This window comes from Malania oleifera, chromosome 2 (genome assembly GCF_029873635.1).
Source record: "Malania oleifera isolate guangnan ecotype guangnan chromosome 2, ASM2987363v1, whole genome shotgun sequence".
NCBI lineage: Eukaryota > Viridiplantae > Streptophyta > Magnoliopsida > Santalales > Ximeniaceae > Malania > Malania oleifera.
Genome location: NC_080418.1, coordinates 8,607,828 through 8,634,753, shown reverse-complemented (window position 1 = coordinate 8,634,753; position 26,926 = coordinate 8,607,828). Strand labels below are relative to the sequence as shown.

Sequence of the window (26,926 nt, the reverse complement as noted above, 5' to 3'; positions counted from 1 at the left end):
GTTTGATAAAAAGATATTAATCTCCATGAGGTTTCAAAAATCTCACAATGTCTATTGAAATTTTAAGAATTCTAGATACCTTCCTTAAAATTTATTAAAAAGGTGTAAACCTCCATTTACATTTTATAAAAAATAAGTTTTTTGAGGGGATATTTGTATCTTTTTGGCAAACCTTAGGGAATGTTTGCTTCATATTTAAAACCTTAGGAGAGGTCAATGAAAATTTTAAAATCTCAAGAGGTTATTGTCTCTTTGTTAAACTTAAGGAAGATGAGTGTTTTTTGTCCTTTAAATTATTAAAATTAATCCAATTTAGGAGAAAATTTTGTAAGTAGTTTTAAAACTTTGAATAAAAATTACATGGTTTATTCTCGTGGTGGGGTGGGGAGGAAAATATCCTAAACTTCAGGGGCAAAATGAAATTAGCCAAAATTAAAATTTGGAACGTAGACCCCACCTGAATTCTGCCGACGAAAATTTAAATGCTATGTTGAAACTCTGATGCTACCATATCAAACACAGATTCATATATTACGGGGAAGGAGCTATCATTTCGCGATTCACATTGCACAAAGTAAACATATATAAATGAAAAAAAAGAAAAAAGAAAATAACGACGAAGTACGGACCAATCGATCGCCATTGAAGGGCGTTCTTCATGCGCTCTTTCTTCCTAATCATCTCTCTACTTAAAACCCTAGTTCACTTCTCCTTCTTCATTCCGATCCTCTTTGCGCATTGTCTCTGATTTAGCGATGGCAGATCTCGGTTCCAAGGCGGAGATTTCATTCTTTGGAACATTCGTTTGCAGCGCCTTCGCAGCTTGTTTCGCCGAGGTGCATATTATGTTAGCTCGTGTTCGGTTCAGCGGATTACTCTCCATGCATTTGCGTGCTTAGCCACTGCTTTGATGAACTTGCTGATTTTAAATTCGATTACTCAAGAATCACACATTTGCAGTATGATTATTCTGTTTTACGCTTTGTTTTGACTAATTTAGATCTATACTGGTATTTTTTACGTCTAAAATGCCTAATTTGCTTGGCGATAACTTGTTCCCCTCTCCGGACGTGAAATGCAGCGCAGTTAAATCTGAGAACAAATTGTAACTTATCGAAGGACAACCATTTCTGGTCACGGATAATAGTAGGCCGAACTGTATAGTATTAACAACTTCTCAGCTCCAGGGTAGTTGACTACGTGCTATCTAAAATTATCGAATGTATTTTTAGCATTGCCTGGGTGGGAGGTTATGGAAATGATTTTTGTGGCTTGTCGTTTCATTATACCATAAATGTGGCTGCTATTCTGTCATCGAATTTTAGGTCTTGGCTCATTGCTGGGAATTTGGAATATTCTACAAGTTTCATACATTCTAGTAACAAAATCTGGGGACAATTTCCTTTCTATATTCAAGCATGAGTCAAATGAGAGGACCTTTTTCAGAACTCTCTTGGGATGGTAAATTGTTGTGAGCATGATCATCCTTCTGTCGGAACCAAGTAGGCTCAATTTGCATTGTTTTCTTTTCAGCTGTATTGTTAGTTTGTTACCTATCTATTAAGTAAAAATTATTTAGCCATTGCAGATTTGTACTTGTGAGTTTGTCTTAAGCTATCTGTTGCTTATTATCTTGCACATAAAAAATTGTGCAGCTATGTACTCTTCCTTTAGACACTGCTAAAGTTAGGCTTCAACTCCAAAAGAAAGTAGCTATTGGGGACGAAGTGGCTGTTCCGAAATATCGGGGCATGCTGAGTACTATTGCAACTATTGCTAGGGAAGAAGGGTTATCAGCACTTTGGAAAGGCATCATACCTGGATTACATCGCCAGTGTCTTTATGGAGGTTTAAGAATTGGCTTGTATGATTTTGTGAGTTTGAACTTTTTTCTATCGTGAAATTATTTAATTCTTTACATATTTGCACTTTGCTGATGTTTATGCACAATTTGATCTTGGACAGGTCAAGTCTGTTTTTGTTAGCAGTGACTTTGTTGGAACTGTTCCTTTGTTCCAAAAGATTCTTGCTGCTCTAACTGCTGGTAAGCATGTTTGGTTACTGTTCTGCTGCTCTAGGGTCTTCATGCCATAACTTCAGTCAGTTCAGTTTTGGCCAGTTTTTATCTTATACAAACTGAAGCTAAACCAAACTGATTGGTTTTCAAACATCAACATGGAAACTGAATTGCTACATTGGAAGTTGGAAAATATAACTGAATTTCATACCCTTTTTGGTTTCTTCATTTATATTTTTAGCCCTGGTAAGAGAAGTGGTATAGCTTTCATCCCTTCTCTTACGTGCCTAATTTTGTAAAGATTCTTCAATCACCTAATTCATTATTTAGCATGTTTACAAGGATTTATTCATTTCCTTAGTGTATCAAGGTGTAGAATGATGCCTACAAGTAATTTGTAATATAGCCCACTGAAGTGTGCAAGTCTTTTATGCATGTTCAAATCCATAGGATAGTATGGATAAACACACCTTATTGTTATATTTCAAAGGTAATGGGAGTTGTTGGCTTTGCATGAGTAGGTTGGAGACGTTGATAGTGTAGGCCTATAAAGACACTTGGTGGCCCAAAAGAACTGCAATTGACTAATTCATCTATACTATTACTTGGATACCTAAAATCCAACTAGTATTGTGCATTGTGTCTTCCTTTATCCCTTTAATAGCAAATAAAAAGATTGTCATTTCGATGGATGAAAGGTGGAGTATCTGACCTACACATGGTGAAAAGGGAATTGAAAATAGGTAGAATAATGCATTCTCATCTCTAATAATAGGCCATGAAAAAGCTCCTTAGCCTAACAATTTGCAGCGTAATAAAGTTTCACTTAAATGACTTGTCGCAACGTTCTGTAGGGCCACTTCCTATAGGAGGGGTAAATCTCCAAATCGCCTCAACCGAGGGCAACCTTGAAATCAAATGGGTATAATACATGGGGGTGAGAAATGGGTTCAAATATATAATCCAATGGAGTCACCACTAACCTTTTTAATCTTAGGTGAGGTTAGAACACCTAATTAATTTACTAACAGTTCATGTGTCTCTAAGCTATACTAGGTCCAAGGAAATTGACAGTCAATGGTCTGCGTCATTAGGTTGGATTTGGGAATATAGACTGTATGGTTATGTGAGGGAAAAGTATTAGCACTCCTTGAACACTTGTCCAACAAATGGTACTTGCTTAGACTTAGATTACCTTCAAAATTAACCAATTAAGACTTAAATTCTTCCATTTTGTTCAAATACCAATCCTTTAAATATTGGATAGCTCTGTGAAAGACATAAACTACCCTCACCTCAAGATTCTCAAACTCATACAATGATACAACCCCTGAAGATTACCTAAGAGGATCGATCATTTATTGTGTTTTCTCAATTTTAATGTCTTATTTACTCGACCTTTTAATATTGGGAGAGCTTACGTGACTACGTGAGATTAAAACCCCTTTAACCTCCAGGTTCTCAAAGGCATGTGAAGACATAACCCCCCAAGGCTAGAGTGAAGTTTATTATGAATGTTGATTTATTCACATCAAGACAACACACAATTAAGATCTACTTTGAGCCTTTATCCTTTGCTTTAGTGATGGTCCAATTGACTAAGAGCATTCAAAATGAAGTTCCATTGTGTATGTTGTTTGCAGATGATATTGTATTGATTGATGAAATTAGGGGCGAAGTAGAGGTTGAGTTAGAATTATGGAGAGAAGCTTTGAAATCTAGAGGCTTTAGGATAAGTAGAAATAAGACAGAATATATGAAATGTAATTTTAGTAATGACAAAAGGAATATTGGAGACAAAGTTAAACTTGATGATGAAGAAATAAATAACACTTGTAGATTTCGATACCTTGGGTTTATTATGCAAGCTGAAGGAGAAATTGAAGATGATGTAATGCATAGAGTTAAAGCAGGTTGGGTAAAATGGAGAAGTGCTTCAAGTGTTCTTTGTGATCGTAGAATACCTTTAAAATTACCTGGGAAGTTTTATAGGACGGCTATAAGACCAGTTATGGTATATGGATCAGAATGTTGGGTGTCGAAGAAACAAATTATCCAAAAAGTAAAAGTTGCTGAGATGAAAATGCTTAGATGGACGAGTGGTATAATACTGAAAGATAAATTAAGTAATGAACATATTCACGGTAAGTTTGGTGTAGCTCCTATAGAAGATAAGGGAGGGACAACTCAGATGGTTTGGATACTTGCAACGTAGGCCACATAGTGTGCAAGTGAGGAAGAGTGAGTTAATTATTGTGGGGGTAGTAGAAAGGGTAGGAGTAGACCTAAAATAATTTGGAATGAGATGGTAAGGATTTAATAGCCCTAAATTTGTCAAAAGAAATGGTCCATGGTCATATAAATTGGTGAAAAAAGATTCATATAGCTGATCCCACCTAGTGGGACTCAAGGCTTGGTTTTGTTGTTGTAAGACAACACACAATTACATGCAGAGGTAATAGGGACATGCAAGCAAACAAGCTAAGCTGACACACATGCAAACATAAACGCAAACAAATACGCGAAACACACATGCAAACAACATGCAAACTACATATGATCATACATGCAAACAAACATGCAAAACACACATGCTGACAAACATGACATGTGTACACAATAATTAGAAAGTTTTATAAAATCACCATCGAGTGAATTTGAAGTGACTCTGCTAGACCCTCTGCCCCTCAAGAGATGATTGAGGATTACATAATCATGTTTTATTAAGTTCCTCCTCATAGTGGTGCACGCATGTGCATACACATGCACAAATACAAACATTTATGCAAACAAACATCAAGAAGAGACACTAAATCATGTAAAAGAAATCATAAAACATAAAAAATATGCTGAAAAATGACTAAAAACAGTTACGGAATGTCCTAGAAAATTTTCTCTATTTTTTTGGTATTTTCTACAACTTTAATGATTTTTAAAGGATTTTTCTCAAATTTCTCTATTTTTAATGATTTTTAATATTTTTTCTGAATTTCTTAACTCCCAATTTTTATTTATTTATTTTTATGCATTGATTGTCATTTTAAATTATTTTTTTTGATTTTTAAAGAAAATTTCTCAATTTGATCTATTTTTAAATTTTTATTTAATGATTTGTTTTTAATTTCAAAAAACCCCAAAACTTCCTATCTAAGACTTTTCTGTATTTATTTCGATTTTTTTAATGAATTTAAAATGCAATTTTCTTTTTATAACATAAAATAGTATAAAAATGAAAAAAAAATCTTGCCCGAACCTGGTTAGGTCCAAATGTGGGGGGGGACTCAGATTAAACCCGGTCAACCCGACCAAATCTCGGTGAAATGCGTGGGAAACTGATGCTGTATTGTGTGCTGACACATGGTGCGTGTCGTGCGTCGCTAGGAGGGGTTTTCCCTTCCTTTCTCCTTCCTCAAGCACGTATGTGCGGGAAAAAGGGGGGATGGCGCCCATCCCGTCGCTGCGGGGCACCTGTCACTGCCATCTGCCTTCCTATGCCGTCGACTGACCTTGCAGGCTACCGCTAGAGGTTGCCAGAGCCTTTTCCGGCGATCTGTCACTCTCTCTCTCTCTGTTGTACCTGTTTTTCCCTCTCATTTTTCTGTTTTTCTCTCTGTGCTCTGTTTTCTTTCTCAGTTTCTCTCTGTCTGCTTTTTCACCACTCTCACTCTATCCTTCTCTGTTCTCTCTCTCTGTCTGTTTTTTCACCACTCTGTCTCTATCCTTCTCTGTTCTCTCTGTTTTCTGTTCTTTTTTTTTTTTTACCAATCTCTCTCTATCCTGTGCTGTTCTTTCTGTTTTCTGCCTCCTCTTTCTCTCTCTCTCTCTCTCTCTCTCTCCTTACTCTGTTCCCTTTGTTTTGTCTCTCCTCTCTCTCTCTCTCTCTTATTGCTCTGTTCTCTTTTTCTTTCTCTGTTTTCTTTCTCAGTTTCTCTCTTAGTCTAACACCCAGATTCTAGAACGCCAACACTCATCCTACCACCGGTCAATCTCCCGAGATTCCAAGCCTATGGTTAACATCAACAGAGACCACAGAATTAAAGCTTATATTCAAACATGCTCAAATTGAAATCTAAACCGACTAACATGCTCAATTTCGCTCAAACTCAACATCTAAACAGTTTAATCATTCAATCATGCTCAGATCAAGAACACTCCATGCACAAAGTCATATTTAAATCAACAATGCATTCAAATAAAATTCATTTCTGCCAACAGCACAAATACTCTTTATCATGCTCCATTCCGAAGAGAGAACATAAGAAATTAAAGGTTAAGAGAAACCTAAGCTTCTAGCACTTGATCTCTTTTCTGAAATCAGATCTTCTCCCCTGCTGATTTCCTATTTTCCTCTTCGACGCTTTATAGTTCTCTGCAGGACGCCAGTACTTTGCTTTGTATTTTCTTCCTTCTTCAAGCTTCTGCATTGGTTGTCTGAACATTTTTTTTTTTCCTTTCTTTCTTGCTCTCTGAAAATTTTCATTGTTCTCTCTGAGTCCCCTTTTCATAAGAGGCTAGAGCCTTTTATAGGCAGGTGTGTGCCCATCCTCTCGGTCAAAACTGAATTCACCTTCCTTTCATTATTCCATGTGCTGGTGTTAGAATCTCTCCTTTTTTTTATTTTTTTATTTACCCCAATTTTCCCATTGTGCCAGGTGTCCAAGTGGTTAATAGAGGGAATATGCCACTGTTAGGGTGTTTTCTAGGGTATATGCATGCTAGAAGCTAAGTGGGTATGAGCTGATTGTGCTATGATGATGTGTGAGTTATCCTTAGGTCAATGTCCGAACCTACATTGGTTACACATTTTAGCGTGGGCCTACAGTGGACTTTAGTTTTATCTTTGCAACTAACCCTGAATTTTGACAGAACTTTTGGTTGATCTAACAAAAGTGTCAGATTTCTAGGGAATAAATTAGGAAATTCTATTTTTTGAATAAAATCTGAAATTACTATTTCAGATTCTAGTAGTTTTAGTTTGCTGTTTTCTAGCCTAGAGATCTGCTGATTTGATTTGCTGATTTTGTGGCTTTCCTAATTTGGTGGTCGTCCTCTACTTTTTATCTTGTAATTGTGTCTCTTGAAATTCAATAAGAATGGTTATTCTTTTCTAAAAAATCCTTCATGGTATCAGAGCCTCATGCTCTTTTTCTATTTTGTTCTTTCTTTTGATGATGTAGTATAAGTAGGCGATGACTGGCGCCCAAAGAAATCCTATCGGCTCTTCCGGTACTTTTGAAACCATTCCGCCTAATCCTACTATTCCTTCCAAGTCTGTATCTGCTGATTACTATTCCCATAATTCAGCCCTTTATCTAACGGTTACAAAACTCGAATGGGTGTAAGAAACCATGGTGCGAGCATTGCAAAAAACCGTAGCATACGAAGGAGACGTGTTGGAAGCTTCATGGTAAACCAGCAAATTGGAAGCCAAATCCAAACGTGATAGTCATGCCTACCAAGCCACTGCTCAGGAGACTCAGTAGCCTTCTACCAACTCGGATGCATTCCCTTTTACCAAGGAGCAATTAGAGCATTTGTACAAATTGTTTCAATCTCCAAAACTGTCTTTAACTCCGTTATGTTCTTTGGTACAAAAGAGTAATTCTCTTGCTACTGCGTTTTTAGGTGTTATTCATAATTTTGTTCATTCTTGGATAATTGATTCTGGTGCAACTGATCATATGACTGGTTGCTCCAAATTGTTCTCATCCTATAATCCGTGTGCAGGCAATAAAAAGGTCAAAATTGCAGATGGTTCACTCTCGGTAATTGCCGGGATAGGAACTGTCAAACTCACTTCGTTGTTAACTTTCCATGATGTGCTTCATGTTCCAAATTTGTCTCGCAATTTGTTGTCCATTAGTAAAATTACCTCTGATCATCAATGTCAAGCTAATTTCTACTCTTCTTATTGTGAGTTTTAGGAATTCACCACGAGGAGGATGATTGGCATTGCTAAGGAAAAAGATGGACTCTATTGTTTTGACGATGGACCTAACTCGAGTAGACAATGTCAAATTTTCAAAGATAATGATATCATGTTATGGCATTATAGGTTAGGCCATCCTAGTTTTCAATATTTAAAATACTTGTTTCCCAATTTATTTTGGAATAAAAGTCTCATCTTCTTTTCAATGTGAAGTTTGTCAGTTTGCTAAACATCATCGTGTATCCTTTTCCACCCAACCCTACAAACCAACTATACCATTTGCTGTGATTCATAGTGATATTTGGGGCCCATGTAGAACATCTATGTATTATGGAAAAAAATGGTTTGTGACCTTTATTGATGATCACACGAGATTAAGTTGGGTTTATTTGACAAAGGAAAAATCTGAAGCGGAAACAATTTTCAAAAATTTTTACACCATGGTACAAACACAATTTCAAAAAAATATTCAAATATTGCAGAGTGACAATGGTCGAGAACATTTTAAAAACATTTTGGGCCAATTTTTCTTGAAAAAGGAATTGTTTATCAAAGCTCTTGTGTTGACACTCCGCAACAAAATGGTTTGGCTAAAAGAAAAAACAAACACTTATTGGAAGTAGCTCGGGCATTGCTTTTTACCAATCAGGTACCTAAATATCTTTGGGGTGAAGCCGTTCTTACTGCTGCATATCTCATAAATAGAACACCTAATAAGGTTTTAAGCTTTGAAACATTTTTTTTTTGTTTTTCAAAAGTTTTATCCAACAAATCGGCTGTCTTCTTCTTTAGCACTAAAGATATTTGGCTGTACTGCTTTTGTTCATATTCATAGTCATAATCGAGGAAAACTTGAATCCCGAGCCACAAAATGTGTGTTTGTTGGTTATGCTCCCACTCAAAAGGGGTATAAATGTTTTGAACCCATTTCCAAAAAAATATTTGTTACCATGGATGTTATATTCTTTGAATTACATCCCTATTTTACACCTCATCTTCAAGGGGGGGGGGGGGACCAAAACAAAGATTCGGCTGTGTTTCATGATTTTTTCCAAGCCGAAGACTTGCAAAATGACCCTTCTCCAATTTTGATTATTCAACCTGAAAACCCAAGCTTTATTATACCAGGAGAAAGTGAGTTGAGTTTTTAAGATACTGAAAAGGCATGTCTTCCTACAGTGCCATCCCATGATGTTCATGATCCTATAATGACTAACAAAGGAGAAATAGAAAAAAACACTGCAGCGTTGGTACCATTTGACATTGTCTACTCGCGACAGAGGACAACTCGAAAGAAAGGGTCTTCCAATCCTTTACACTGTCTAGATTCTGTAAACCCTCCAGGTAATGTCCTCACCGAGCCTTTACCTCATGTTCAGTCCATTTCATCTTCGAGTTCTGAGTCCTCTAGTTTTGAACCCGAGTCTGGTTCCAATCCTGATTTTGATGATTCTGAACGTCCCATTTCTGTCCGGAAGAGTGTGAGGTCTTACACCCAACATCCATTGTCCAATTATGTGTCATGTGAAAATTTCTCACCTATTTTTCGTGGTTTTACAGCACAATTGTCTTTTATAGAGATTCCTAATACCGTGTAGGATGCTTTGAAAGTTCCTGAGTGGAAGGAGGCTATCTTTGAGGAGATGAAAGCTCTTGAAAAAAATGGCACGTGGGAGTTAGTTGATCTACCAAGAGGAAAGACAATTGTAGGGTGCGAATGGGTGTTTATAGTCAATTATAAATCTGATGGTTCTCTAGAATGGTATAAAGCTTGATTGGTCGCCAAGGGATACACTCAAACCTATGGCATTGATTACTTGGAGACATTCGCCCTAGTTGTAAAGCTAAACTCTGTAAGAGTTCTTTTGTCACTTGCAGCTAATCGTGACTGGCCTTTGCAATAGTTGGACGTAAAAAATGCATTTCTTAATGGAGACCTGGAGGAGGAAGTGTACACGGATGCACCTCCAGGATTTGGTGAAAAGTTTGGCACAAAGGTGTGTAAATAGAAGAAGTCCTTATATGGGTCAAAATAGTCACCAAGAGCCTGGTTTGAGAAATTCACTCAGTTTGTTAAAAGTTAGGGGTATACTCGATGGCAAGGTGATCATACGATGTTTATAAGACATTCACAGGATGGGAAGATGGCGAAACTGTTTGTGTATGTAGATGATATAATTCTTACTGGAGATGACGTACTTGAGATGAACTGATTGAAGACTTCCCTCTCATCAACATTTGAGATCAAGGACTTAGGATCTCTGAGGTATTTCCTTGGAATGGAGTTGCTCGGTCGAAGAAAGGGATTGTTGTCTCCCAACGGAAGTATGTCCTTGACCTCCTTAAGGAGACCGGGATGAACGGTTGTAGGCTAGCAGACACTCCAATAGATCCTTGTCAAAAACTTGGAGATGACAAGGAAGGTGATCCAGTGAATACAACTAGGTATCAAAAGTTGGTGGGAAAGTTAATTTACTTATCACATACACGACCCGATATTGCTTTTGCCGTGAGTTTGGTAAGCCAGTTTATGCATTGACCCTACGAGAAACATCTTGAAGCAATTTATTGGATTCTTAGAATACTTGAAAAGTACACCAGGCAAGGGTTTACTCTTCCAGAAGACCACACAGTAGAACATAGAGGCATACACTGGTGCAGATTGGGCAGGCTTAGTTATTGATAGGAGATCTACGTTAGGATACTGTACTTATGTTTGGGGAAATATGGTCACATGGCAAAACAAGAAACAGAATGTGGTTGCAAGGAGCAGTGCCGAGGCAGAATATAGGGCTATGGCTAACGGAGTTTGTGAGATGCTATGGCTGAAGAGAATTCTTGAAGAGCTGCGGATGCTAGTGAACATGCCGATTAAGTTGTATTGTGACAACAAAGCTGCCATAAGTATTGCTCAAAATCCAATGCAACATGATCGCACGAAGCATGTAGAGATTGCAGACACTTCATAAAAGAGAAGATTGATAGTGGAGTTGTTTGCATGCCTTTTGTTCCTATTACTCAACAAATAGCCGATATCTTCACCAAAGGACTTTTCAGAACTAGTTTTGAGCTCTTTGTAAGCAAGTTGGGCATAATAGATATCAACGCTCCAACTTGAGAGAGAGAGAGGGGGGGGGGGGGGTGTCGGATTTCTAGGGAATAAATTAGGAACTTCTATTTTTTGAATAAAATCTGAAATTACTATTTCAGATTCTAGTAGTTTCAGTTTCCTATTTTCTAGCCTAGAGATCTGCTGATTTGATTTGCTGGTTTTTTGGTGTTTTGATTTGCTGATTTTGTGGCCTTCTTAATTTGCTGATTTCCACACCCCCCCCCCCTGCAAAGGCATCAATGATATCATGGAGGTAAACATTGTTTCAAAATAACAAAGATTTAGTGCATTACACTTTGTCGGTAGCTAAATAACATGGATAATTTTGAATATACTTTTTCAATGAAATAAGGTGGTATGAATTTCATTTTCAACATAAAGCACATTTGATTCTATTGTGCTTTCCTTTTTACACATGGATAGGTGTTCTTGAACTTGTTCCTTTAAAAGAAAAGACCATGACAAGTTCATAAAATCATGTTTCGTAGTAAAGCCAGGGACACTTCTCTTATTCTTGTGTGCATGATGATGAGAGAGACTGTTGCTTTAACTTTAACAGGAGCACATTGCGAACCTTTTGCAATTTTATCAGCATTTGAGCAATCAGTTTATAAGTTGTTTCTGGTGGGGAATCACTAAACCTAATGGTTTAAGCTGTTAAGTGAGGGCTCAAGAGTATGTTTTATTACCAAATACACTCTCATCAGGTTCCTTGTGTCGAATTTAATATAGAATAGGAGTTTAGGATTCAAATTCAGGGTCTTTACATTAAAGAAGCTTTTATGCCATATTGAAGAACCACTGGACCTAAAAGCTTAAGCCCTTTAATAAGTGTTAAAATCCCAAGTATCTTTGTGAATAATGAGTAAATTAGGAAAGTGGGTAAATGTAGAAGATTATATATTATTCTGTAGGGTGATTATTTCCTTGTTTAGAATAGTTGATTGTATTATATAATGTGAGATTGGGATGTAAATAATACAAGAAATATTGAATTGAATTTCGCTCACATGATATCAGAGTTAGGGTTTCTCAACCTTAGCTAACTATGGCCAGCGGCACCGTCAACAGCAGAGGGTCGACCTCTTCTGAAAATATCGACGACAACTCAAACGGCACATCCGTTGGGGGTTCGAATGGGCTAGACAACACAGCCTTTCCACTCTTAGTGGAGAAATTAAATGGAAAAAATTTCCGTGAGTGGGCTCAATCCATAAAATTGGTAATTGAAGGAAAAGGGAGGCTAGGTTATCTTACCGGCGAACGGAGGAAACTAGACTCTACCGATGTTGTAGCCTTGCAAAAATGGAGGTCCGAAAACTCCATGGTCACTGCTTGGCTCGTCAACTCGATGCGGCCATCAATCGGGAAAATCTACTTGTTCTTGCCAATGGCGAGGACGTTTGGGACGCCGTTCGTGAGACATATTCCGACGTCGAGAGTTACTCGCAGATTTTCGAGATCAAGACCTGATTGTGGCAGATGAGGCAAGGTGAGAGAGGCGTTACTGAGTATTTCATGGAGATGACTCATCTTTGGTAGGAGCTCGATCTGAGCATCGAAGAAGAATGGGAGTGCTTTGGCGACAGCGCACGATACAAAAAACGACTCGAAAACGAACGGGTCTTCGAGTTCTTGGCCGGCCTCAACCGAGATCTGGACGACGTATGGGGAACAATTCTTGGCCGACGACCTCTGCCATAAACCCGAAAGGTGTTCGCCGAAGTAAGGACGGAGGAGAGCCGATGACGCGTGATGTTGAGGCCACAGGCGGATTGTTTTGGGCTTGAAATACCAGCCCTAAATTCGAATGGGCCTGACATCTTGGCCCTAACTTCAAAAAGCTCTGCGGGATCCGAGCAAAGATCACAAAAAGGTAAATTATGGTGCGAGCACTGTTGAAAGCCAGGTCATTCAAAAGATACCTGCTGGGAGATTCATGGAAAGCCTGCAGATTGGAAGCCGAGACAATATAAAAAAAATCATGGGTATCAAGCTAGGATTGACAATTCAATTGAAAAATCACAATGCCAAAAAACCAATAATCCCACTCCAAGTAGTGCATTCAGCCCTGAGCAGTTGGATCAGCTATATAAAATGATTACCTCAATTCAAACATTGGGTCGGTCTTCCACTGGTTCTCTGGCTCACTGAGGTAATTATTTATCAACCTTAAATACTATATCCTGTTACAAATCACCATGGATAATTGACTTGGGTGCATCTGATCATATGACTGGTTCTTATCAACTGTTTTAATCCTATTCACCATATGCCGGAAATCTGAGAGTCAAAATTGCAGATGGTTCTCTCTTACTAGTTGTCGGTAAAGGAAGTATTCGCATATCTGACTCTGTAACTTTAAAATCTATCCTACATGTTCCCAAGTTATCTTGCAACTTGTTATCCATCAGCCAGTTAACAAAAGACTCCAATTGCTCTGTTAAATTTATTTCATCTCATTGTGTTTTTTAGGACTTATCATCAGGGAAGACGATTGGCACTGCTAAGGCGTATGATGTACTCTACTACTTTGAGGAGGCAAGCTTGAGTAAACAATGTAATACTGCAATTTGTGATTCTGCATCTATTTCTAGAGATAGTGAACTTTTGTTATGGCATTCTAGGATGGGTCACCCAAATTTTCAATATTTAAAACGTTTGTTTCCTTCTATCTATTCAAATAAAATGTCTTCTGAGTTTCAATGTGAAGTGTGTGAGGTTGCAAAACACCGGCGTGCTTCTTTCCCAACATCCATATACAAACCATCCTATCCATTTACTATGATTCACAGTGATTTTTGGGGACCCTCAAGATCCCTCAATCGCACCCATACGAAATGGTTTGTTACTTTTATTGATGACCATACTCGTCTTTGTTGGGTTTACTTGTTGAAAGATAAAATTGAAGTCCGTTCCATTTTTGTCAGTTTTCATTCCATGATTTAAACACAATTCCAGACTCGCATTCAAATTTTACGTACTGATAATGATACGAAATATTTTAATGATATTTTGGGAACTTATCTTCAAGAAAATGGGATTGTTCATCAGAGTTCTTGTGTGGATACCCCTCAACAAAATGGGATTGTTGAACGAAAAACAGACATATACTTGAAGTAGCTCGGGCATTGATGTTCACTACAAACATGAAAAACTATTTTTGGGGAGATGCCATCTTAACAGCTACACATCTCATCAATCGAATGCCGAGTCGAGTACTTTCCTTTGCCACTCCTCTCCAGAAATTCCAGGAACATTTTCCTACCTCTCGACTCCCCTCCATTCTTCTGCTGAAAATCTTTGGCTGTACTGCATTTGTTCATCATGCTCACCATCGGGATAAATTGGATCCTCGTGCCGTTAAAATGTGTCTTCATTGGTTACTCCCCTACTCAAAAAGGCTACAAATGCTATGACCCTGTCTCAAAAAGGATGTTTGTTAGACTTGATGTCACATTCTTTGAAACCACTCCTTATTTCCCAAAGACCTCCCTTCGGGGGAGAAATGGAGTGAAGATCGGTTCTTTGACTTCTTTACGACTGAATCTGTGCTATCTATTGAGTCTCCCATTGCTTTATTCCTTGACCCATCTCATGAGCCTCCCATTGCATCACTTCCCGACCTGTCAAACACAAAATAGCACTTAACCTCAGGGGGAGATGTAGGAAAGCAAAACAACACAGACATACTTGTTACTCAAGAAAGCCAAACACAAAGAATAGGGAGAATCTCATACCTAAGGCACCAAGAGCGTTGGAACCGGTGATGGTTCCGAACAACCATAAGTCCACGCTCAATCTCGATTTGGTAATAGATAGTCATGAGCTCTCTTATGATAATCCTGTACCTGATGACATCAATTTAACTATTGCAGTCAGAAAACAAACTAAGTCATGTACTCAATATCCTTGATCTGAATACATGTCTTATAAAAACTTGTCTACAGGATATTGTGCTTTTGCCTCTAACCTTGATAGGATGAGAATTCCAAAGAATATTCAGGAAGCTCTGGAAATACCTAAATGGAGGGAGGCTGTCATGGAGGAAATGTGGGCCCTGGAGAAAAGTGGAACTTGGAATGTAATGAATTTACCGAGAGGGAAAAAGCTAGTTGGTTGTAAATGGGTCTTCACAGTGAAATATAAATCTGATGGGACAGTTGAATGATATAAAGCCCGACTCGTTGCAAAAGGATTTACAAAGACTTACTACATTGACTATACGGAGACATTTGCACCGGTGGCAAACTTGAATACAGTTCGGGTCCTCTTGTCCTTGGCAGCGAACTTAGATTGGCCACTACAACAACTTGACATTAAGAATGCATTTCTAAATGGCGAGTTAGAAGAAGAAGTCTACATGACAATACCACCAGGCTTCAGTAAGAAAGGTGAAGAAAACAGAGTGTGTAAACTCAAGAAGTCCTTGTATGGACTCAAGCAATCTCCTAGAGCATGGTTTGACATATTTACAAAAGTAATGAAGAACCAAAGATATCGACAAGGGCAATCTGATCTCACCCTGTTCTTCCAACAGTCTGAAAGAGGTAAGAGAACAATTCTAATAGTATATGTTGACGATATAATCTTAATTGGGGATGATACAGTAGAGATGGAAAGATTGAAGAAAGTTCTAGCTATTGAATTTGAAGTTAAAGACTTGAGACAAATGCGGTACTTCTTGGGCATTGAAGTTGCTAGAACGAAAAAGGGTATTAGTGTCTCTCAACGAAAGTATATCACTGATCTCCTTATTGAAATTGACATGCTTGGATGCAAACCTAGTGAAACCCCAATTGAAGCAGTAAAGAGGATCGAAGACTGTGGAATACCTGTTGAAAAGGAGAGATATCAGAGATTGGTTGGTAAGCTAATCTACTTATCACATACCAGACCATATATTACATTTGCGGTTAGTGTGGTAAGTCAACACATGCATTCACCAAAAGAAGCTCATTTAGATGCTGTGTACAAGATCCTTCAATATCTCAAGGGCTCCCCGGGCAAAGGACTCTTCTTCAAGAAATGTGAAAGTAAGGAAGTAGAGATCTTTATAGATGCAGATTGCGTAGGATCAGTGGAAGATAGAAGGTCCACCATCGGTTATTGCACATTCGTCTGGGGAAATCTAATAACTTGGAGAAGCAAAAAATGGAATGTAGTGGCTTGTAGTAGTGCCGAAGCTAAGTTCAGGGCAGTTGCTCAAGGAATATGTGAAGGACTGTGGTTACGAAAACTCTTGGATGAACTATAGGTCCCGGTGAAATTTCCTATCAAACTCTATTGTGACAACAAAACAGCCATCAGTATCTCTCTCAATCTTTAACGTGACAGGACTAAACATGTGGAAGTGGACCGACATTTTATCAAAGAGAAAGTTGAAGAAGGAACTATCTGTATGACTTATGTACCTACCAAGGAACAAACTGCAAATATCTTTACGAAAGGGTTGGCACGACAGAACTTTGATGATCTCATTAGCAAGTTGGAGATGATTAATATCTATGATTCAACTTGAGGGGGAGTGTTAAAATCCCAAGTATCTTTGTGAATAATGAGTAAATTAGGAAAGTGGGTAAATGTAGAAGATTATATATTATTCTGTAAGGGGATTATTTCCTTGTTTATAATAGTTGATTGTATTATATAATGTAAGATTGGGACGTGCATAATAACAAGAAATATTGAATTGAATTTTGCTCACAATAAGGATCCAAAATATGTTTTATTATCTAACAGCTCCTTGGTAAAGATGCTAAAAATATTTTTCACTATTCTTTTCCCTTTCGATTTCTAAAATGAGAACTTTGACATCAAACAGGTGCTCTAGCTATAGCAGTGGCTAATCCAACTGATTTGGTAAAAGTTCGACTCCAAATTGAAGGAAGATTGCCAGTGGGGTTGCCAAGGCATTATTCAGGAGCTTTGAGTGCTTATTATACAATAGTTAGACAGGTAATTTTCCTTGTCAAGTTTGTGTTTGTTTGTATGATTTGTTTAATAGTTGATTTGCTTATTCTGAATTTAATTCATCATTTAGGAAGGACTTGGAGCCCTGTGGACTGGGCTTGGGCCTAATATTGCACGAAATGCTATTATAAATGCTGCTGAACTAGCCAGTTATGATCAAATAAAGCAGGTGAGTTTTCGAGTTTGAGCTGTTTAACTTGGAAGAATTTTTTTATGTTATAATTGTAAATGGGTTCTATTTCTAATATATTGAATTCCACGACTGTCTAATGTTAATGCAGACAATTTTGAAAATTCCAGGGTTTACAGATGGTATTTTTACTCATCTCATAGCAGGCCTTGGTGCGGGTTTCTTTGCAGTCTGTATTGGTTCCCCCGTCGATGTGGTAAGCTTCATTATGCAATAGGAGCTTCAGCCTTCAAGGCCTGCAATGGAAATGTTTGGTATTTTTAGGATATTTGAGCAATCTTGTAGTTTATTATTTTGAGGATTTTCCTATATTTGCAGAATTTTTAGAGTAGGATTTTATAAGATAATAATCTAGTAGATTATCTAGGGTCTTTGTGATTTGAAGATTTTACATTTACGTGTTGTTTTAATTTTTAGTATTTGATATCATGTTTTTTTTTTAATTAGAATCTGATATTAATTTCAAAAGATTGTTTACTTATTTACTTTTAGGAGAAAGCCTATATAAAGTCTTAATGTGTAACCTTGAGGGCAGATTGGAATATTGGCATTCAGTCCTAATTGAGTTTTGTCTCTATTCTATTTTGATTTTCTATTCTTTCCTCTTAATTTCCTGCATCCTGCATCACTTCATTTGTCCATTTCCCTGTAGACTTTGTTCAGTGAAACACAGGATTTAGAGTGACTAGTCAGTTACTGATTGAATCAATAATCTCTAAATAATTGGTATTTTTCATAAAAACAACTTGGTTTTAAACTATGTCATCTTATTGCCCTGGTTTGGGATTTCAAGTGTACATTTAGATGACTATTTTATTCGAGGAATGGACAATTCAAAAATGACTAAAAGAGCACTTTTTGTCTTTGTTGTGCTTCTCTCCAGAGCTGCACTTTGATATATTGTAAGTTTATATCTCTCCAGAAATATGACCTCCATCATTAACCACCTGTGCAAAAGGAAACCTTTTATAATTTCAAATAACTGATGGTGCATCCTTTACGTAAACAATTTAATTAGCCTTAACGAAGTTATAGTATAAACTGTCTTGATTCGTCCCCCAAAATAATAGCTTACAGTACCATGTTGCTATCATGATGCCATGTCTCTTTTTTTTCTATCTGTGACCTAAAGCTGATTGATCCCACTTTTGTTTATGTGAAGTTCATTATGCATTTCAAGTTTGTGAACTTACCTTATAAAAATATTACTAAAAAGATCAGAAACTGTATATTCACCTTAAGATATTTTTCATATTGATGTTACATGCCTTTTTTTTTTCCCAACTAAAGGAGGGCGGCACCTCCAATTATTTATTGATATATCCTTACTTTTGGCGGAGGAATACCGTGGTTACATGACAAGCATTGGGAGAAAACAGATAAAAAAGACATTAATGGCCTCCCAAAAACAACACCAACAACCAACCAAAATAGGACTACAAATCCAAACAAAGCAAAATAAGAAACAAAACTAAACAGGCCTAGATGCGTAACATGCTTCCTTTAACCTGTCTTCTTCTTGTAATTTTTATTATGATTCTTTTCTTTTAGCGGCAAATTTTTGGGTTTATTCTCCTGCAAATAAATTTTATTTGATGTTTTATGGATGGGCTAGCCACTCATTGGCCACTTGGACTTTGTTATATTTCAGGTGAAGTCTAGGATGATGGGTGATTCAACCTACAAGAGCACTTTGGATTGTTTCTTCAAGACTTTGCGGAATGAGGTCGCATAATTTTTGGTTTTCATAAGAATTCAATTGTGATGATGTATAATGTCGGTAATGGATGATAAGGCTTTTGTTTGAAGGCCAGTTACCAAAAAGGAGCATTGTTTTGAAAGTCATTGCTGTATGAAGAAATCACTTACACCCGTTGGTGTTTTGCAGGGACCTTTCGCTTTCTACAAGGGGTTCTTTCCAAATTTTGTCCGATTAGGATCATGGAATGTGATAATGTTTCTCTCTCTTGAGCAAGTAAGGCCAATGATTTATGTTCATGCATTTGGGTGGATAAGTGTTTCTATTCATCTACAACTAGGCAATTGTTTGGCTAATGCTTCTGGAAAATGGTTTATATAGTTGCACTTCATGATAATGTGAAACTTCCACCTTGTCATTGTGACTGCTGTTTTTAATTTTAATTTTTTTTGACCATATACAGCTTTCATATGAACCATGTTTTTCCTGCTTGTTTCCAGAAATGTAATTGGTGTCTTTCTGTATTCCTGTCAGGCAAAGAAATTCTTGAGGGGGGAAATATGAAATCTATTTTCTTGAATTTGGGTTTCTGCAAAGCAGTAGGAAGACTACAGCCTCTGCTTGGAATCTTCAACTGGTTGGTGATTTTATTTGAAACTCAACCAAGGTTCCCACTGCTGTTGTGTTGTATTTGTATGTCTTCCCCCATTCTCTCTCATTGATTGTATTATTATTTTTTCCTACCGTCATTGAAACACTACTATACATTGAAACACTACTATACGAGTAATGAATTCAATATATACTAAAAAATGAAAATATTTCCTACTTATGGATTTGGGATTAGACGAATTTGACTTAAAAGAGCGATGGTATGGTATTCTTCACGGGTGATCATCACAGGCTCATGTGGCAGCTCAGAAAAGGAGGGTACATCGGCCTACAACCCCTTTCCTCCTTGCCTACGCTGCCATGTCACGGGAACATTTTCCTAATTTGACACCAGGAATTCAAATATACCTAAATTTGAATTTATGACTCAAAGGTTGTGTTTGTTATGTACAATTGTTTTTGTGGGTGGAAAAGAACCAAGGTTGGACTTGCTATGAAAACCATTTTATTTTGTATTTGGCCTCATTCATAAAACATAGACTAAAGAAACAAGTGATTCCTTTCCTTTTTAATTAAGTAAATTTTTTAGCCTGAGTTGGTTGAATTGGTCTAGGGATGGGACACAAGCTCCAGTTCAGGAATATGTATATATATTTGTGTAAAAGATGCGAGTTCTGAGATTTGATAATAAAGTTTCAAAACTTTCAGAGATCATCCCTAAGATTTTAAATTTTTTTTAAAAAATTTTGTTTAAATTTTTCAAAAAAGTACAAATCTCCTTTTATTTCATAATTTTTTTTTTAAAAGCTAAAAGTGTTCTAAAACTCAAATATTAGGAAGATTAATGAAAATTTTAAAATTTAAGGAATCAATATAATTTATAAAACCTCAGAAAAGTCATTGTTTTCTATTTTTGTCAAATCTCAAAAAATTAAATATTTTTTTACTCAATTTTTAAAAATAAGTTATACTTTATTTATGGGGGCCTATTAAAAGCTTACACGAAACCCTAGTGCTATGTTATATGACAGAAAATAATTCACCTTTTAACACGCCCTTTCTCTTCTTAAAATTCAAATACAACACTTTCAAAATGAAAAATTCAACTCTAAGGTTGTTGCCAGAGCTACTTTTTTCTTTCTGAACAACATTAAATTAAACCTGCAAACCCACCCGACTGAGAATAGCATCCCCAAACCAAATGACCGCAATTACATCACCGGAATTATGCCGGTCCACCCCGACCCGTTAAACTTCAAGTTCTGGGCACGAGATAAACCCGCGCCTTAATCACCCACCCGTTTCCAAGCTTAAACCCCGGAGTGACCGGGAACCCAATCACCCGGTCCCCCGGCACTCGTCCGCCGGGGAACCTCACAACGCTCTCCATGTACTGCGGGTGGAACTCGGCGCCCCTGCTCGCCTCGAAGTGACTCGGAGTCGGGTCGAGCGAGAAGGCCAGCAAGTGTAGCAGCCACACGGCCTTCGCCAGCCCCAAGAACTCGCCGTAAAATTCGGTCCGGGGGTGGTTCCCGGCGATGATATGGCGGTGCTGCTCCAGGTCTCCGAACAGCGACTCCTCCATCTTGGGATGGACAATGGCTAGGTACTTCTTGGCGCAGAACTTGCCGAAATGACACGTCGGCAAAATCCCAAGGAGCTCAGCGGGGTCCATGGCTCGCATGTCGCGGTACTGGGCGAAGCAGTCTTGCCGGAACTGGTCCGGGCTGAGGAGCGACGAGAGGCTGCCGTCCATGTAGAAGGTCTCGTGGTCGAACCCCTGGAAGATCTTCCGGCACAAGTATGACTCCAGGGCGTACTTCGCGTGGTGAGCGCCGTCGCCGGCGCCTGTGACGATGACGGGGGCGGTGACGGCGCCATTGGAGGCTGCGGCTTCTATGGAACGGACGGCGGCGGCGATGTCCCAGTGGGCGGAGCGCATGAGGGAGAGGAGCAGAACCGTGAAGGCCTTGGATGCTTGCTTGACTTGATTCATTGTGGGTTCGAAAAGGTCAGGCGCCGGCGACGGCGCAACTGTCATCGGGAATTGGTGGCGTCAGTCTCAGTATTTGGAGGTGGTGAAATGACTGGAATGACCTCCCCGATAATTACCAAATGATTTCTTGGGCCAGCATTCATCGCAATTGGTAGGTAACAAGTACATTTTAAAGAGTCAAAATTTTAAAAAATTTACAGTATTATATTTCAAAATAATTCATAATAATTTTGTTAGAACTTCGTAAAATAATTTGAGATGAATAGTACTTTTAAATTTTGCTTTTTGTTTTACTCAACACCTACTATTTTGTTGAGTAAATTTAAAAATAGCTTTTGAAATTAGATTTTTATTGATAAAATAATTATACTAAACTGTTTTTTTGATAAAAAATATTAATAATTTTTTAAAAAATTTTATTTTTATATTATTATTTACTTTATAATAATAACATGTTAATTATCAAAACTTTTATTATATAACTGCTCAATCCTTAACCATGCACTTTCTGAAAAGATGCCAATTAGATTCCATTGTAAGGGCATATCCGTCATTTAAAGACCAGTGAGAGTAGAGTTCCGTACCTTGACCCTGACTACAGCTGACTCTCCGCTTTGACTGCCCTCTGCCCTTCCTTCCCCCGCCGGCGGCACCAGAGGTGACTCCGCTCATACTCAGCTTCTCCCTCAAGTTCTCAACCTCCACTTCCCTCGCCTTCACCTCCTTCTTCAGCTCCTCCACCGCCGCCTCGTACGGCGCCACCACTTCTCTCAGCGTCGCCGCCCCAACCCTCCTCCCGCTTCCGCCACCTCCTCTCCCAACGGTCCTCCGGAACCGCTCCCTCAGAATCCCCAGCCGTCCCAGCTCCGTCACCACCGCCGCGTCGGCCGCCCTCACCTTCTCCGGGTCCCACGGACAGTGCGCCTCCTGCAGGCTAACGTACGCCCTCTTCATCGCCGACACCGCCTCGAACACTTCCCCCATTACTGTCTCCACCTCCCCCAAAACCCTAAACCCTTGCTCCTTCTCGCGTTCTCCTTCAAACTCCTCTTCGTCGTCGCATTCTTCGTCGGATTCTCCAGCGGTTTTCCTCGGGATCTCGCCGGGTTCGCACCGATCGGCAGCGAGCGGATGCAGCAAGCAAGAAGCGGCGACTCTTTGGATCAGATCGGAGAAACTGGACACCCTGTTCGACATTTCTCGCTTCGTCGCCTTGATACCTTCGTTTCTGTGAAAATCCGCACTGCACACAGAATGATAGAGAGATCTGAGAAGGATATTAGATGGAAAATGAGTGGTGAAAACCCATAAAAATCATTGATGAAGCTCCGAACATGAGCAAAGAAGTAAAACAAGGATTTTATTATATTTTCTGAAATGGTCAGCGAAGCCGTTGGGGGATAATAATGGCACCAGAGGATTGAAGGCAACACATCTCCGAATTATACCAAAAAAATAATAACAATAATATTTCTGCAATCTAAAATTTAAGAAGACATAAATTGATGAAGGTTAACTAGAAAGCAATATTAAATTATATATAATATTAAATTAAAAGACACAAAGCTTTAAAACTAGGAAAATTCATGACTCAAATTCTATATTCCAAACAAGGATTTAAAAGACAGAGTCTGACCCAATAATGTTTTCGGATTTCAAAGAAAATTTCGGTGGTCCTTCCGGTCGATCTCTGTTGTAGGCGATGCAGTTTCGGTGATGGACGTTGTTGGTTTCTGTTTCTTCTAGCCTCTTCTGCTCGCACTTCTTCTTCTTCTTCCTAAGAAATCGGAAAACCAGTGTTAGCCCGCGGCAGTGGTCTATTTTTCGCCTGGAAACAGCGTATCTGGACTGGAACGGAACACCGGTTAGTCGGCAAACCGCTCAAGTCCGGGTTTCCGTCGCTCACGGCAGTGGGGAATATTTTGGACCACTGGCCGGTGCCTGTGAGTCGTTATAAATTTTACTAAAATTTCCCCACCGCGACAGCTATGCATTTTTGGGTGAAAAGTAAAAACATTAACGCCGCGTTTGGAAATCTGGAGTTAGATTTTAATTTGTCTTATAATTGTCTTTATTTTATTTTTCATTCATTTTCATTTTTTCCTATGGCCTATGTACGATTTCAATATTCCAAATTAAATCATTAGTTCGATTTTATTTTGCACCAAACTAATTAACATCCATTTAAAACTTCTTAAAAAGTAAATATCTATTATAAAAAGTATTTAACTTAAGTACTCGTATTAATAATTATTATTGATAAATAAATAATTATTTTTTTAAAAGTACTTTTTAAAACTAGTTATTTAGGAAATTAAGTAATTTCTAAATCAGTGTTTTTTTTTTAAAAAGGATTTAGCTAAAAAATATTATAATAAGTAAACTCACATTATTTTTAGATAAGTAGTTTTTTCAAATAATTTTTTTTAAAAATAAAAAAGAACTTTTTTTAAAGTGGTTTGAAACAATTCTTTAGTTTAGTAAAGATAATTCTTTACTGAATAACCAACCCTTAGAGGACTGGAAAGAATAAAAAAGAGAGCATCCTCAAGTGTAATAGTCTCAGCCCAATTTCAAAAAGATGTTATTCGTTTTGATTCACTAGTCTAATAGTTTTGTTTTATAAAAAACATCTCATCATATAGTTGACATCTAAGCTGTATTTATAAGTTCAAGAACTTCTTAGTACACATCCGACGTAGGATCGTGTTATACTCTCTTGTCTGATTTCTAACACCCTCATATGATAGTTCTTTCAGTGTGATTCTGATATCAAATGTATCGACCTTAACTTAAATTTGCTGAGATATTATTCGCTTTGATTGTTAACCTCATGATTTTACCCTATAAAAAGTATCTCACATAATTGGCGTTCGAAAGTTATTCTTATAAGTCCAAGATCTTCCTAATATACATTCGATTTGGAACTATCATATTAAGCCACAAGGCGCCTCACTTTGTGAGGGCATGGCCTCGGGAGAGGCTCGTCATGGCGTACGCATTCTTACCCCTACTTTTATGTAGAAAATATGTATATTAAAATAAAAAGTATTACACATAATGTAAATTTTGCTCAAAATTAATCTATTATTTATAATTTTTAAAATTTAAGAAATCAATCAATCAAAAATTAGTAAATACAAATAATAAATATTTATAACATTAGTTGTGTGATCAAATTTGGCAAACTTCAAAGTTAAACAAAGTCACATGTCATTTAGTCATAGCCTAGATTCTGCAGCTAATTAAAATATTGAGTGGGCTCATTTAAGCTTTATTTTGGTGGGCAAAAAATATTTATAATTATTGTATAAATGCCCCGTGGAAAAAAGAATTTTTTATAAATATATTTTCTTCAATTTTCTTTTTGTTTACTCTCAAAGATGGAGAGAAGACATTCTTGGTTAGAGAAAGTTATTTTTTTTTTCCAAACTAATGTATTTTTCCAAACAAACATACTCCTATATGCAAGTCCATCATTTTTGGTATTTTTAAATTTTGCAAAGTAATTTAAGAAAAAGAAGAAGAAGAGAATAATCGATTGAGGATGCATGAATTAAAGTATATTAAAATAACCCTATAAATATGTGTGTGGGCGAGTGTGTAGCTGCTAGTTTGGAGCATACCTGGAGCTGTCCCGTAAAAAAGGGAACACTAAAATGCCAGAAAACATGTTTGGAGAGAGAGAGAGAGAGAGAGAGAGAGAGAGAGAGAAGCTTCGAGGTTGGGAAGTAGAATGGGCGTATGGTATATATATATATATATATAGAGGGGAGCACGAATATTTAGAGAGAATTATATATATATATATATAGAGGGGAGCACGAATATTTAAAGAGAATTATATATATATAGTACAATATCGTTGTAATATTTAAAGAATAATGTTAAATAGATTAAGTAATTACTTGAGAATATGAAAATTTCAAGTTTTAAATATTAATTTATATAAATTTAAAAGAAACTAAATACAATTTTATGCTATATTTTGTATAAATTCATATAAATTTAAATTAGAAATTTAAAATTTATGCTCTTCTTTGTGTTATCTCTTAGCACATGCACCTTGTGATCAATATGATGAACATTTTTTGGGAACATGATAGTTGCCCAAGTCACTGAGTAAGGCGAATCGCTTAGGCGATATGGTAATTAGAAATAGTTAGCTAAACAAACGTCATAACAAAAAAACTAATTTTTAGTGACGAAAGTATTAGTGATGAATTTTTAAACCATCTCTAATACTGCACTTTTAGTGATGAAATTCAAAACGTCACTAATACTTTTGTCACTAAAAATCACTTTTCCCGCTGAAACTATCATAGGAAAATATTAACGACGTTTTTTGGGGTATTAGTGACGGTTTCTCTAAACTGCCACTAATAGTCTTGTATTAGTGACGAGTTTTAGAACCGTCACTAATAATGCTTCTGTTGACTGGGAAAATGTCAAAAATATTAGTGACGATTATCATAAACTATCACTAATAGTCGGTTATAAGTGACAGTGTTCTTAAACCGTCACTAATAGTTTTGTAATAGTGACGGTTTTTAGAACTGTCACTAATAATTCATTTGTTGACTGGGAAAATGTCAACAATTCTGCAATGATTGGACTAATTTTTTAAATGCAATAGAGTTTGAGAGATCTTTTGAAACTGTTTATCACAGTAAAAAGGAATGGGATGCATGAAAGAAATAGCTTGGTTCAAATATCTATGCATGAGTGGGTTGCTCGTGAAGATGATTATAATTCTGTAGGGTCAATAAGAGACTATCTTTGTAGCAGTGGATAGATAAAAACAGTTGTTGATATTGTTCAGGAAGTAAAATAGGATAGAAATAATGTTGTGGCTAACCTAATTAGTCTGCCTAACACCACAAATGAGAATTTGGATGAGTTGGAGATAAAATACAATGAGAAGAACACGTCCTTAAGTAGAATTCTTGAAGAGAAAGACCATCACTAATAGTTTTATATTAGCTAGTGATGGTTCTCATAAACTGTCACTAATAATGCATTTGTTGAAAGGTCAAGGCTAATAGTGACAATTTTTCTAATTACTTGGGCAGTGTGTCTCAAATGCAGTGGCCAAAAACCATTTACAAATACTAATTCACAAAGACTTCTAATGGAGCAACGAAAATGGCTATCAAGTACAATGAGCGAACACAAATATAAAAATGACCTTACCTTAGTAAAATACCTGAAAATTGACCTAACTGTTGAGTTGGTCCAAAATCCAGTATAGAATGATCTATGTGTCTAGCCATGGATTGTAATCGTTTTTATCATAGTCGATGAAAAAGTTGGAAGAGCTATTATTGATAGTGAATATTAATTGGTTGAATTGAAAAGATTCTCTAAATTCAAGCGTCTAGAAGTTCATACCTTTTGG

The 26,926-nt window shown here is 37.3% G+C and overlaps 2 protein-coding genes across 2 annotated transcripts; one reads left to right on the top strand and one right to left on the bottom strand.

Moving 5' to 3' along the window:
* The first annotated feature begins 466 nt into the window (after positions 1–466).
* Positions 467–19,748, top strand: LOC131149233 (mitochondrial uncoupling protein 2). Its single transcript, XM_058099497.1, has 9 exons — positions 467–836; positions 1,656–1,874; positions 1,966–2,044; positions 16,883–17,016; positions 17,102–17,200; positions 17,313–17,417; positions 18,873–18,947; positions 19,110–19,196; positions 19,455–19,748. The coding sequence occupies exons 1-9, from the start codon at positions 756–758 to the stop codon at positions 19,482–19,484; spliced, it is 909 nt and encodes a 302-aa protein (XP_057955480.1). The 5' UTR covers positions 467–755; the 3' UTR covers positions 19,485–19,748.
* Positions 19,749–20,570: 822 nt separating this feature from the next.
* Positions 20,571–25,255, bottom strand: LOC131149500 (protein GRAVITROPIC IN THE LIGHT 1). Its single transcript, XM_058099970.1, has 4 exons — positions 25,155–25,255; positions 23,165–23,305; positions 22,113–22,771; positions 20,571–21,566 (listed from the first exon to the last, which is right to left on the bottom strand). Exons 1-4 carry the CDS (start codon positions 25,199–25,201, stop codon positions 20,788–20,790), a joined length of 1,626 nt encoding a protein of 541 aa, XP_057955953.1. The 5' UTR covers positions 25,202–25,255; the 3' UTR covers positions 20,571–20,787.
* Between the last annotated feature and the right edge of the window lie 1,671 nt (positions 25,256–26,926).